Here is a 14,421-nt window from a genome sequence, read left to right as displayed (position 1 = left end):
TTAAGAAAGAACTGTTCATAATTGAACGAGCACTTAATGCTTGGAAGAGGGTGATGGTCAGTTGACAGCTCACATACTACACACACACAGAGGCCTTTTATAGAAACATGTTTGCAACCAAAATTCTGCCAATAGTGAAACTGGAGAAAGAAGATGCATCAGAGCAGGAACTGTGGATCAGTTCAAATATTTTTCTGTAACAGATACCAACACATGGTAAATACGTTTAGGATTTGGACTTTTAAAAATAAGAAAAACATTTATTTCCATTGATTATAAATGTCTTTGCTAACCCAAAGCTGACGTCACAGTAGGAACATGTGCTCAAGATATAAACCACCAGAAATGCACAACATTACTCGAATGAGCAGGCACGAACATTGGGAAACCTTTAAATCTGCTCACTGCCAAAGCTTTTCAGCAGAAACTGCTGCACGTGAACTTTAATCCCCCTCTACACAGTCGTTGCTGAGCTGTTGCTCAGGGCTGAGGCCGGTCTCAGCCTCAGCGGGCTCAGAGTCTTTGGGGGGAAGCGGGCTGGTTTGTTGCGTGGAGGTGTTGTTGGAAGGCTCGAGGTCAGGATCTTCTACAGTTTCATCTCCATCAGTAGAACCTTTGATGACATTTGGTGAGGATGCAGCTGGAGGTTTGTCTCCTAACATGTCAGCAGTCTGAGAGGCTGAAGGGCCTGAAAGGGTTGAGAATTAGAAACAGTGATGGTTTCAGTCAACACAGACACACTCAGTCTACTACGATTTATAAAAGACAGGCAAAGCTGAGATAATGAAAAATGAAACTGTAAACTGCAGGGTTCAAACTCATTGTTCAGGGTCAAATTTAAGCACTTTAAGCACTTTCAAGGTCCATTATCAAGCTTTTCCAGCACATTACCAAAAAAACAGTTTGCATGTTCCACTTTGCATCACCTCAGTAAGACCATGTAAAAATTAAAACAAATCGTCTTAGGTTGACTTAAATGTTCTTTGTTCCTCTTTTGTTAAAACAGAGAAAAATGCACCACACAAAAATACTGAAAAAGGAAATGGTTGTCTTATATGCATATAGTGCACAAACTCAAAAAACTCATTTCTCTCAAAAATGCAGATGTGCAAATGTGAACAAATCAACTTGTTAGAGATGCTCATCTCCACTTGGAAAAAACAACCACACAAAAGAAGAAATCTGCACAAATGAACAAGTCTGCTCATCAGATATTGATGCTTCTTTCCTACGTGACACAACAACAGGAGACAGATGTTTGGTACTTTAACTAGTTAAGCACCCACACCACCAAAAATGGGGGAAAAGAGAGGAGATCACATTTAATCGGTTATAACACGAGGTCAGAAATATAAGTGCAGACATGAGTGTCCACAGAAGCCTCTGAATCTCAGCTGTAAACCATTTCTACAAACACCAAACAGTTAAAAGAGCAGTTACATCACCATGAATCTGTGGACAGGTAACATCCATATTTTGATTTATGATTTTCTGGAGTTAAATGTGACCCAAAGTATATTTTATAGCATATAAGCTATAAAATACTTTTAAAAATTAGGTGAGGGAAATAATCATTTTTTTCTATGTTTGAGTCCCAGTAACTTTGACATAGTAACATCTGCAGTAATATTTACCCCTCTGATGACAGCTCACAAGCGTTAGCTTTATTTTGATACCAAGACTGTTTACACAGAGTTTGTAATTGCAGAGAAATACTCCATTTATTTTGGCCTCTTCATTTTCGAGCAGGAAGCTCAGAAAAGCCCTGGGGGCCTAACAGGTCAAAGTTCATTCCCAATAAAACTAACTGTGAGATGTTTGACTACATTGCTCTCTGGATTATTGTTACAGTCCTAAATGATCAGCTTTAAAGTGTTTGTGCTAATAACACCATGTACAGTAAGTTATAAACTGTAAACACATTTTTATGGGTGAAGGCTCATAATAGAGACCGATCAACAGGTCATTTTCTTTTCTATGGGTCTCATTTAAATCACATTACATCATTTCTGCGGTAAATGAGGACCCTGAAGAACGATTTAATGTCACTGTTAAAGATTTGTAGACAATAGATCGCAGACAGCTGGCTCCGCTTTAACTAAAGAGGAAGTAAAAACAGTTTGGATCACAAGTGTAAGGCAAAAACAAAAATACTACGCCTAATTGAAGCTGACATCAGACAGGCAGTAAAGAAATCAATGTTTTCTACATGCTTTGCCTCTTATTACCAAACTCCACACTAATGTGAGGAATCTCTGGTGGTTTGGACGAACTGTGCAATACGGGAACTCGTCACTCGACCTTCAGGGTTTCTGGTGGATATATACACTAGATCCACTTCACTATATTGTAAGGAGTATTCACTCACCACCCATCATCCAAATCATTGAATTCAGGTGATCCAGTAACTTCCACAGCTGTATAGAATCAAGCACCTAGGCATGCAGACTGCTGCTACTAAGTGGAAGTGTTTGGGAACGACAGCAACTCAGCCATCAAGTGGTGGATCACGTAAAATCCCAGAGTGGGGGTCAGTGGATACTGAGGCGCACAGAGGTTGCTAATTTTCTGTGGAGTCCATCGCTCCAAACTTCACGTGGTCTCCAGATTAGCTAAAGAACAGTGCACAGAGAGCTTCGTGGAATCCATTTCCATGGCCGAGCAGCTGTAGTCCAAGCCTTACATCACAGAGTGCAACGCAAAGCAATGGGACACAGCGGTGTAAAGCACGCCGCCACTGGACTCTAGAACAGGAGAGATGCAGTCTATGGAGCGACGGATCACAGTTCTCAATCTGGAAAGCCGATAGACAAGTCAACTTAGCAGTTGCCAGGACAACAGAGCTCCAGGTTTGGTGGCAGGGGGATTTCGGTGCGGGGTTGTTTTTCAGAAGTTGGGCTCAGTCTCTTCGTTCCAGTGAAAGGAACTCTTAATGCTTCAGCATGCAAAGACATTTTGGCTCCCGACTTTAAGGGAACAGTTTGGGGATGGCTTCTTCCTGTTCCAGCATGACTGGGCACCAGTGCACAAAGCAAGGTCCACAAAGACATGAACTCTGGCATGGGAGTCCTGACCAGAACACCACTGGGATGAATGAGAGCAGAGATTTGGAGCCAGGCCTTCAACATCAGTGTCTGACCTTACAAATGGTCATAAACTCCCATAAACACTCCCAGAAGAGTTGAAGCTGATATAGCTGCACAGGCGGACGTCGTGAATGGGATGTCACTCGAGTTCATATGAGTGTGGGGGCAGATGAGCAAACACTTTTGGCAATATACTGTACATTCAATGTTTTGCTTTTTGTATTTTCATATAAAGTTAATACACCAATGAAGCTAGATGATCCTTATGAACCTTCGCTGGATGTTTTGTAGCAGAATCATTAATTATTTCTGTTATATTGTGTCCCAGCTGTATGATACATTTTTGCCATTCTTACCAATTTGCTGCTGGCGTGCGCGCCTCTTTTCCAGGGCCCGCTGTCTGTTCAGCTCAATACGTTTCTGCTGCTCTTCGGTCAGAGAGGGAGTAGGTGGGGGAGCGAGGGCTTCGGCAATCTGCCCTTGGGGAGCATTAATAAAACTCTCTCTGCTGAACAGATCAGGATCCCCAAATGTTTCCAGTTCACGTTGTACCTCTTCGTCACCAGCACCTGAACACAATTTCAAGCAGTGCTGATAATTAAGTCCTGTGGAATATGGCAAGTATTTCCTATGTGCACCTGCAGGTGTGAATCCACCGTAGGGCTGTTCGATACAACGATATATACAAAAACGTCTATTTCATTTTACGCTATCGTTTGTTTCGTGGTGTCGCAAAATAAACTGTTTACGGCAATATTTCTTCATGGTTCTGATGTCACTGTAGTAAAGTTCTCTCTTTCTCTTATATATAACCACACTACGGACGGACAAGCGCCTGTTTTTATGCGTTGTCGTTAGCAACAACGACGGTAAAACCATCGCGTGTCCGCTTGTTTATGTTCCACATAAACCTTTCAGAATAAAGCTCAAGATCCTGTTGAGGCTTTTCAAAATAAACGGAATCACGTGAAAGAGCAGAGTGTTTACGGATGAGAAGTAAAACAGAGCCGCCAGGTGCTAAAAAATAAACCTTAGACTCAAACGTTAGAACAGGCTTTCCCCCGCAGCACGCCGTGTAATAAATACTCACAAAGAAAACGGCGCCGTTACAACTTCTGTCTAAAAATGTGTCGTTTCATGCATCGGTTAAAACACTCGACTCCAGCTACATGACGCGCAGCTGGAAACACTTCACGCAAGTCGAGATTCACAGAATTGACAGAAAATGTTACATTTCTGTGATTTATATCGTTATCGGACGATAGAATTCTTATATCGGGAGATGAGACTTTGGTCATATCGCACAGCCCTAGTCCACCGTATCCCCATCAGTAATGATTTTTCTTCTTACCATCTGTACTTGTAAAATCTTCATGTGTCAGGGGCATGTCCAGTCGTATTCGTTTAAGACATGTCTATAGAAGAATGAGTAAAAAATTACAAATTCTGAACATTAGGAATCCCACACGCTTGCAGGAAATATTCTACTGCTTCCTCTCACCTGCACTTCCTTTTTGCTGCCGAGCCTTTCCACTTTGTCAATAAAATCTTCAAATTGCAATTTGGGGTACAACCTGTGGGCCCAGTTCTCCATCTTCTGCATCAGCAGCCGCAGGTCTGCAGCCTAATGGGGCAAACATCAAAAACAGCGAGTAGTGATATGAAAGAGGGCTGTGTGTGATAGGACGCTTCTTCTTCCCACTAAAAAATGACTTCCAGTCATTGGAACAAAAGACATCTTAATTTGGTAAACCAACCTCTGGTTCCCCTCACTCATTTTTGACCACGACAGAAAGGGCAACTTTTGACCTTTTAGTCTCAAACCAAATTTAGGACATCTAATTAAAAGCTGACAGGCCAAACAGATTTAGCTCAAAAACCAATGTTCATTCACATCTGGTAATTGGTGGGACAGATGTTATCATATCCTACCTCGTGTCCTTTGCCTTTGAACTGGATATTGTCAAAGAGAGTGCCCAGAGCTGGAAGCCCTCGATCTGATATCAGCCTGGGAAAAAATATTAAGACTAAGTTAAACCATTAATGGATTACAAGCAGGGTTAGCAGCACATCCAGGCGTATTTGGCTTATCCAATTCAGGATCGTGGATGGCTGAAGCCCATCCCAGCAGCCAGGTCGCCAGCCTGTCACAGGGCCAACACAGACAGACCCTCTGAATGGAAATGTCAGTGCCTTCAGATGTACCATGTTCAGAAGGCAGTAGCTTGTTGGGGGGGGGGGGGGGGGGGGGGGGGTAGGGTGTTTGGTTTTCAGGGTGCCCACAACCTTTCTTTTCCTACCTGTTTGTACATAAGGCAGTATAATGAGAAATAGTCAAATTTCTCCATCTAAAAATAAAAAATTGCTATATATATATATATATATATATATATATATATTTATAGCAAAGTTGCAATTAATTTGAATATTTTATCAAATGAAAATCTATGTTTTTCTTTAATACAGCTTGCAAGTTTTATCCTAAGTATAATCGACGTTCTTACTTAAAAGCTTATTTAACATCCTTTGATTTAGTATAACTTAGTTCTGTCCAGGAACATTGTGAACAGAACAGTAACAGAGGAGTGCCACTGGGACACCCACTGGGAGACTACTGGGAACGAGCCTGACTTATGGTTGGCAATACTAACCAGGTTCACACTATAGGTGTACAGAGACTGGAAACATCTTTCTCACACACATCCAGGGATGTCTCCAACGCTCTGACAATTTTCAGTCTGGGAATTTTGCCCATCCAAATGATGAAAACAACAATGGTATTAGAGTCTTTCTTCTTTAAATGACTGGCAGAGTGAAGCTGCACCATCATCACACAGATGCAGTCATTTGTACCCGCCGCTAAAGCGTAAGAAGACGCTGCAGTACTCTGCGAAACGACAGGTGTCGCCACTCAGATAATATCACATCACTTTTTTTGTGCAAAGTTCTTTCCACAAACTTACGTTTTCAAACATTTGCAACAACTCTGTGTGTCAGTGTGTCTCTGAGCCTCTGTGCACGATTATTAGTGAAACGGTGATAAAAACCAGTGCAGTCACAGACTCGTGTTCAACCTGGCTGCAACACTGACAGTCTGCACACGTCAATCAATGATTTTGGCCTCCTTGTGTCCCAGCTCACACAAGATGACATCAAATTCCTATTTAAATGCGCATTTTAATGCATTTCAACCCTCTGTCGTGATATAAATGTCTTTGCTACCTGTGGGAGTCCAGCTTGGGTTGGGGTCTCTTCACGCCTCTCCTTTTAGCAGTAGGGACATCAGCCAGCTGTGATACCTCACCTTCATCTCCTGCATTGAAAACACATGACAACAGGATGTGTTTCTAACTCATTCTGTTGGCAGCGTGGCAAACTTCAAGCTTATCTTTAAATCCAGACAAATTATAGACTGGAGGTTACAGAAGAAATGTGCTGGTTTGAACAGTATCTGATAGGTTTCATTTGCTCACGCAAACAAAAACATGTGTGTTGTTATTGTTAGAAACATCCAGTCTCAGAGAGATGCTGAAAAACCAGTTCATGCATTTGTTAATTCTAGGCTGAACTAACAAATTCATTATTATCAAGCTGTTCCAAAAAGCTTTGTGGAAGGACTATGAGAGGTTGTATTTCTCCCACATTAGCCTTTTTTCCTGAATCTTATTTTTCTATGATTCTTCATTAAACCATGAATTTAAAATACAAAGTTCTGAATCATCACATCTTAAAGACCTCATAGTAATCCTGTAAGAGCACAGCAGCATCTACCATCTGCAAAAGGGTCTCCTTCCTCCTGGCCTCCCCGGCCTGGGGAGTGTGGTGGTGGGAGTGGGGGGAAAGCTTCATCCTCTATGCCGTCATAGTCAGGAATGTCCTGCGGGCTATTTTCCTGTGGGTCAACCATGGTGAGTCGGTCCTGGAGACAAAGTAAAAGACGTGTGAGCCCCAGTCGTCAACAGCATCAGCATTAAGTTACATGAATTTAACTGCAAGTTGAAAAAATGACATTTATTTCTGTAAGAGTAATTCTTTACTGTGTTACAACATCAACATGAAAACCTAAAAAAAACTGGCATTTACTTTTTTCTTTTTTTACATCAACAGGAGGAGCTGTACAGACACTCATCCCACCTGGAATTATACCCCAAATTCAGAAATGTACTATTATGATACATTAATGGTCCATTATGTTTGTTTCACAGTTATATACATAATACAATTTATAGATTTGTATATATTTACATTCTATCAGGGATGAACTGGTTGTGAACCTTTGGGCTGATAATGACATTTAAAAGTTACAATTTGGATGAATTATTACTGCGATACTTCTTTTGGACTCTGTAGTACCACAGAAATATCATTAAAGTAACAGGTTTGTTTTAAAGTCTTTCAGCTGTTCCGTAAGCATCATCGTCATCATCATTTATATAGCACTTTAAAAACACACCTGGCAGACCGAAGTGCTGCACAATACAAATGTAGTAATAAAATAGCAAAAAACAAACATAGCAATAAAGTAAACTCTTGAGCCAAAATGATGTGACACAACTAGGGCTGCCACAAACGATTATTTTGATAGTCGACTAGTCACCGATTATTTATGCGATTAGTCGACTAATCAGATCATCATCCACTGGACGTAAAACTACAGCTTATTGCACCATGCAGCATATGCTCTTATATAACTATCATTAGCTTATAGCTTTAAGCTTTTAAGGTGCTAACTAAAAATAAAGACAAGATGATAGTTTATTCAATTTTAATGAAATTTGCAGATTGTTTCGGTGAAGTTTAATAAACTCCTTGCTATCTAAAATATAACAGGACAACGGAGTATATTCTCCAGCATCTCACACTTCTGATAATCAGCTGTCTGCTTGACGTTTATTCAGCTGTGTAAAAACTATAACTTTAATCTCAGACAAACCGATTTACTCAGGAACAAATAAAATACTAAAAAAAAAAAAGCCAAACAACAACATTTTTAATTTATCTAAGTGACTCATATATATTTAACCTGAGTAGCGAAAGACGGCGGTGGGTTTGAAAACAATTTGCCTGGAGTCCGGTGTTCTCACCGTGCTAGTGACCTAGCCCCCGGCTAGCTATCGAGCTAGTGGGTAACAGACGTCTCTGAAAACGTCGGAGCGCTTTTGAAAATATGTGGTGTCCTGATAAACTGAGCCGATATTTGAGGTTTACACAGCTACATTCTCGGCTGAAAATATGTTAAACGTTTATTTTGTGACCCAGAAAGAATAATAAGAGTAATATTAAAACTAACTAGCTGCCGCCATTGTTGGAAACTGAGCTGGGCCGCGCTATGAATTCTGGGACACAGCTGCTTCTTCTTCTTCTTCTTCTTCTTCTTCTTCTTCGGGGTTGAACGGCAGCTGGCATCCTTGTACATGCAGTGCTGCCATCTTCTGTTTCAGTCCGTTATTACACTCTTAAATCCTGCTACTTATTCCTGCGTCTTTTGGGATCTTACAAAGCTTCAAACGACGCGTCGACTATTAAATCAGTCGTCGACGATTTTGATAGTCGACGTAATCGTGACTAGTCGACAAATCGTGGCAGCCCTAGACACAACACAGACACAAAAGGAAATCTTCTACATTGTTTTGCTGTTCACACAAGTTCTAATGCTACCCTTTGTTTCTGGAAGGAGACGATTTTCTGTCCAGTATTAAAGTTCAAAGAACAGGGTATCCGTCTCCAGTGGGCTGCTAAACAAGTTTACCAGAAAAATCAGACCCACGGTCATGTTGTGTCACTTTGAGTGATTAGTCAGCAGCAATAACAGGGAATGACAAACTGACAGACTTTGGATATAAAACAAACAATTTAAACATTTAGAAGTTAAACATCTTCTCGGATTCCTTTTGCTGCACATGTCTATGTATGTATTTGCTGTACAGTGTCATTTGTTTGGAACATTAATCTTGATGTATACATAAACATTTGATTTAAAAAACGTGTTTAAAAATGAACACTGACACAATTAAACACAACACTGGTGCACGGTGACTGCAAACAGAAGCAGCTGCTTGTATCCTCCTGTGCATGGATCCGTGCTCTCTGTTTATTAATAAAAGCCAAACTTCATTAATGGTAAGTGACAGAGATCTGATGAGTTCTTGCTGGTTTGTATCCACAGGAGGATACAAGTAAAATCCTCTGCAGGTTAGTGCAGGATAAGCAGGCAAGTTTACTGTAATGTGATGGATTTAAGTAAAGAACAGTGTGTGACTGGTGCACAGTGACTGTGGTGCTCATGTCAGAGTTAGATTACATCAAGTGTAGCAGAGATTAACTTAAACTTAAGCTCATGATGCTGACATTCATTCACTGAGCTCCACCCACATACCAACAGTTTAGTGTATAATATAAAGACAGTGTACTGTCAGTGTAGAGAAAGGAAATCAGCCAGGACAACTCATGAAACATCTGCAGACATCTGGATGAATTCACAGAGAGCAGCAGGTCAGCTGATCACAGCCTGTACATTAAAAAAAATCTACTGGAGCTCTCAATAGAAATGATTGTGAGCTGTGACCCTTTTCCCCACACTGAGCCACTACAGCTGATGTTAGGGTTGAATCCTGCTGAATCCCACTTTAACATCTTCCTGCTCATTTTGATGTTTAGAGGCAACGTCACCGTCTAAGATGTAGGCATTGTATACATTGTATACATTATTTCTACATTACATTAATATTGCACAAGGTTCACTTAGTTTAGCATAAAATATACATACTGTATCAGTACTTCAGCTTTTAATGGAGTATTTCTTAACACTAGTATCTGTCACCTTCTGTGTTGAGCTCATTGTTTTCTCTGCAGTGGCTGAGCTGAGTCCAAGTAGCTGAAATTTCCTCTGCTGCTCCGTCAGACTCTTCTCCTCCTCCTGATCAGCTGGGACACAAAACAGAACTTTGTTAAGCTCCACACTGCACTGAAGAGTCAAAGTGTCTCATATGTTCATCTGAGAACACACAGAACACATTTTAGCTTCCTTGGGTGGACAACTTGTTTGAAACAAACACAAAAGGTTTGAGCACCAATACCAAATTCAGCAGTATGGCACACCAGTACCAGGAGAGCAATTCCTCTTTAAAATATGCCCTGGCCAAGAAAAAACCCGACAATATACGTGTGCCGTGAGAAATGATAGATAGATAGATAGATAGATAGATAGATAGATAGATAGATAGATAGATAGATAGATAGATAGATAGATAGATAGATAGATAATTTATTTCAAACATGCAAATATAATTGAAATAACAACAGAAAAAAATAAAAATAACAAAACTTAAAAATCATCAAGTTTTCATGTAAATATCTATGTCTACAGAATGTGTGTGCTCGAAAAGGAGTAGGATGAAGTTTTCTTGTTCCTACCCCCTTATTTCAAATTTCATTGCTTACAAATCCATATCCAGGATTCAACATTATTTGATCATATATTTAACTATGTACAAGTCTAACACATTGAACATACACAAATAAAACCATTTTCAGCACGTAAACCAGAACAACTAATCACTCTGTTTATAACAGCCGCTTAATCTCTGAGTTTATTTTCTATCTATGTGACAAAAACCTTAATGAAGACTTAAGGTTGGGTTACTCAGGCCTTGATTTATAAAAAATGAGGACACAATGAGACAACTCAGTCACTGAGAGGAAGATTTCCTATATTCATGCAATTTATTATTTTTTGAACAATCCTGTGAATTTTTGTATTGATGTACTTGTCTTGATTTCATCTGTATATCCGAGTGGGTGTAGAAATCTGAGCCATCATCTGAGTAAGCCTCATCACAACTTTGCGCTGATAAAGGCAGCTGTGTTTTAGCCTGGAACACATTTATTTTTACATTTCTCATAAATGTATTTCATTATAGCACTTTTACCGCCAACATGTTGGGTCTTTTGGAGCCGGAAGTGACCTTATATGGAAGAAGGGTGGCGCTAGCTAGCTTAGTTAGCAAGCTGCATTCATAAGCTGTGCAGGTGCCACAGAGATGCTAAGTAGCCTTAATAACAGACTAATAAAACAACACAAACTCTGATTACAATGAGCTCATTTAAAAGCTTTCTTCTAATAAATTCTTTTCTTCTCTGTGTTTCACAACCTTTTGGTGATATCTTTCTGTGAATTAGTTTAAAGCAGCTTGAGTCAATTTAGTCAGATTTTTTTTTCCAACTTGTTCACAAAAACTTGAGAAGAGACACCGAGGAGAGCAACAGAAAGCCTCATTCAGGAGCTAAACTCAAGATTAACTAGACTCGGATTAATATTAGCTCGATACTTACCTTTAAGTGTTAAATCAGTCTTGACAATAATCGGAGAGAAAAACGCCATAAAGCGGGAACTCGGCTTCTTCTTCTTCTGCTCTTGTATTTTTTGGCGGTTAAAGCTTTAAGGCGCATTACCGCCACCTGCTGGACTGGACTTTTCATGTCCCAAACATCATCAATTGGGCACAAATTTGTTGGAGTTTCTGTTAATAAAAAAGATGGAATTCAAGGATCTTGTTATTTGGTTTGTTCGTTTTCACCATTTACTCTACAATTTTCTGCCAGTGTATAGCAAACCCCACAGCTCAAATCAATGAAGAATTTAGTATTTTTAACATATTGCTTAAACTGGAACCAGCAGCTATATAGGCCTAATTTTTAATCCAAACATGTGATAGAGGTTTACCACCAGGAGAAGCAGACTGTAAATAAAAGACTGTGCTACTGAAAACTGTTAGTCTGACTTTGGATTGTAAATATGTTTCCTTTTGTCACTTCTGTATTTGTATATGGCTCAAACTATTTGTTATGAAAGCAAAACAAACAAACTGATGTTGTCTCATCAGATCCAGTTGTGACATTAGCTATAGTTTCCGCGGAGGGTACTTGGTTCTGTATGACAGCACAGCTTTTAGGTTGAATTCAAGCGCTTGAGTACAGCCTGATAATTAGAGGCCTGCAAACTGTTTGCTGATGAACTTTGGAAGTAAAAGTACAGACAGCTATAGAAGACACAGGACACGAGATGGGTTCATTATTTCTTTTGAGTTCCATGTAACAATCCGTAACTCTGTAATTAATGAATGTGCCATTTAATCTTGGCTGCAGCCAAGATTAAATGGCACATTCATTAAATGGCTAAAATGGGTTGGCTGCCGTTCAGCATTTAGCACAAGTCAGCTTTTGATCAGAAAGTTTTCTGGTTTGATCCCTGGCTGCTCCGGTCTGCAGGCGAAATATCCTTGGACAAGATTGTAATCCCAAGCTGCTTTCTGATGCATCCATTGGAGTGTGAATGCTTTATAGAGTTTGTGAAACAGTTGTACGTGTGGTCAGATTGTTTTGTATTTGTGTGTGGATTGAAGCACATGTCTGAGAGCACATCAATCACGGCACATATTTTTTAAAATCTTAGTTTAAATAAAGTTTTTGATTATTTATTATAAAAAAGAGATGATATATATATATAATGCAGTGGGCACTCTACCAGCTAACATGTCAGTTAATTTGACACATTGATTTATTTATCATTTCTTTTTCTCTCTCAGCTTTTCAGCTCCATATTTTTGCCATTTCTTCCACACTCAACTCTGTTCTACAAGGTGAGCCCACAGTTAATGTAGGAGAGGGCAGGTGGCATTAAGAGGTTTGATTGGGCAATCTAGGGCCCAGTTAGTTCTTCCTTTTGGTGAAAGCTGGGCTCTTCAGTTCAGCATGGCACAGCTCCAAAGATTCTGCAACATCAAACCCTCTGTCTGCTAATGTTACATCACCTGGGCTGAGGCAGTCCAGGTAATTTCAACAGTTTCTTGAAATTAGTTAATTCAGATATAAACAGAGTGACAGTTTACAGATTCAAACATGTCTCAGAGAAAACAGAAAAAAACAGTAAAGCCCAACTCTCCTCTTTGTGATCAGGAAGACAAAATTCAACTTCCTGATCAAGTAGACAAATCATTCAACCAGCTTCTAGAAAAGGAAGATATTCAAAAGTTGAAAGAAATGGAACTCCTAGACAGGGAAGAAACTTTGAGCTCCAAGCAAAGCTTGATAAAGCACTAGAAAAACTAGTGCTGAAGGACAAAAAGAATCAGGAGCTGCAAGTAAAGCTTGATGAAAGACCGCACACAAATGAAGAGTTTCTTCAAGAAAAAAGGCTACAGGAGATAAAACAGAAGGAAATGGATTTCAAGCTCCAGGACATGGAGAAACACAACAAAGGCTTGCAAATCAAGCTTAATGAAGCTCTGCAAAAAAATGAAAGAACTCCTCCAAGAAAAATAACAACAGGACATGAAGCAGTGCAAACTCCAAGGCATGGAGGAAAAATACAAAGCGCTTCAGGTAAAGCTTGATAAAACACTGAACAAAAATAAAGAGTTGCTTCAAGAACAAAAGCAACAAGAAATTAAACAGAAACAAACGGACTGCAAGCTTGAAGACGTGCAGGAAAAATACACAGCGCTGAAAATAAAACTTGATAAAGCACTGCAAAGAAATAAAGATTTCCTTCAAGAGAAAGAACAGCAAGACATGAAACAGAAACATCTGGATTGCAAACTTCAGAACATCGAGAAACACAACGAAGGCTCGCAAGTAATGCTTGATGAAGCTCTGCAAAAGAATAAAGAAATCCTTGAAGAGAAAGAAAAACTGGACCAGAGAGACACGCAGTGCCAACTCCAAGGTGTGCAGGAACAATACGGAGCGCTGCAGGTAAAGCTTGATGAAACACTGCACAAATATCAAGAGCTGCTTCAAGACCAAGAACAACAGGAAATAAAGCAGAAAGAAGACAAAGAAATTCTCCAGGACTTTGAGAGGAAAAACCAAAACCTGCAAGAACTTTATAACAAACTGAACTACAAAACAACTGAACTGGAAGAGGAAAAGGAAAAACTGCAAAACCAATGCTCAGAGATGCAGAGTAAGCTCAATGACATGCTGAGAAAAAACACAGAAGTCGAGGAACTTTCAGACAACGTGAAGTGCAAAAACACTGAGATGCAGGTGCTAAAGCAACAACTAGAGAAAACAAACGAAGACCTGCAGTGTTCACTTCAAGAAATCGAGAGCAGAAGTCAGCAGTTGGAAGACACGCACAACAAATTACAACAGAGTTATACAGAGCTGCACGAGGCAAAGCTAATGCAGGAGGCAACATCTAAAGAAATGAAAGAAAGGCTCGAAGACAAACAAGCCAAATTAGAAGAAGTGGAGAAAACATGCAAGAGACTTGAGCAGGAGAATGCAGAAACAATCGATCAGTTGAGAACCCTCATCCTAGAGAAAAAAGTGC

At 39.8% G+C, this 14,421-nt stretch overlaps 1 protein-coding gene across 2 annotated transcripts; it reads right to left on the bottom strand.

The window, feature by feature from the left end:
* Positions 1–232: 232 nt before the first annotated feature.
* LOC146661698 (TIMELESS-interacting protein-like) lies at positions 233–11,482 on the bottom strand. 2 transcript variants are annotated; one of them, XM_085418210.1, is made up of 9 exons: positions 11,418–11,482; positions 9,907–10,010; positions 6,858–7,005; positions 6,309–6,399; positions 5,019–5,094; positions 4,588–4,710; positions 4,438–4,501; positions 3,443–3,655; positions 233–688 (listed from the first exon to the last, which is right to left on the bottom strand). In XM_085418210.1, the coding sequence occupies exons 1-9, from the start codon at positions 11,464–11,466 to the stop codon at positions 444–446; spliced, it is 1,113 nt and encodes a 370-aa protein (XP_085274336.1). In that variant the 5' UTR covers positions 11,467–11,482; the 3' UTR covers positions 233–443. The 2 variants fall into 2 exon arrangements, with proteins under 2 accessions (XP_085274336.1, XP_085274337.1); XM_085418211.1 differs by lacking the exons at positions 9,907–10,010; positions 11,418–11,482 and adding an exon at positions 8,171–8,416.
* Positions 11,483–14,421: the final 2,939 nt, after the last annotated feature.

The sequence above is a fragment of the Rhamphochromis longiceps genome, linkage group LG9 (assembly GCF_057381845.1).
Source record: "Rhamphochromis longiceps isolate RC_006_pf linkage group LG9, R_longiceps_female_GT1.1, whole genome shotgun sequence".
NCBI lineage: Eukaryota > Metazoa > Chordata > Actinopteri > Cichliformes > Cichlidae > Rhamphochromis > Rhamphochromis longiceps.
The sequence above is the reverse complement of the archived record's forward strand: the minus strand, read 5'-3'. Positions and strand labels throughout refer to the sequence as shown.

Bases quoted from the DNA above. Each gene is read 5' to 3' on its own strand.
- LOC146661698 (XM_085418210.1), bottom strand. From the start codon at position 11,466: ATGGCGTTTTTCTCTCCGATTATTGTCAAGACTGATTTAACACTTAAA. The intron at 5,095-6,308 runs GTAGCAAAGACA...ATTTTTTCCCAG, and splicing joins CCCAAGCTGGACTCCCACAG to GCTGATATCAGATCGAGGGC. The intron at 3,656-4,437 runs GTAAGAAGAAAA...AATTGTGTTCAG, and splicing joins AGATTTTACAAGTACAGATG to GTGCTGGTGACGAAGAGGTA.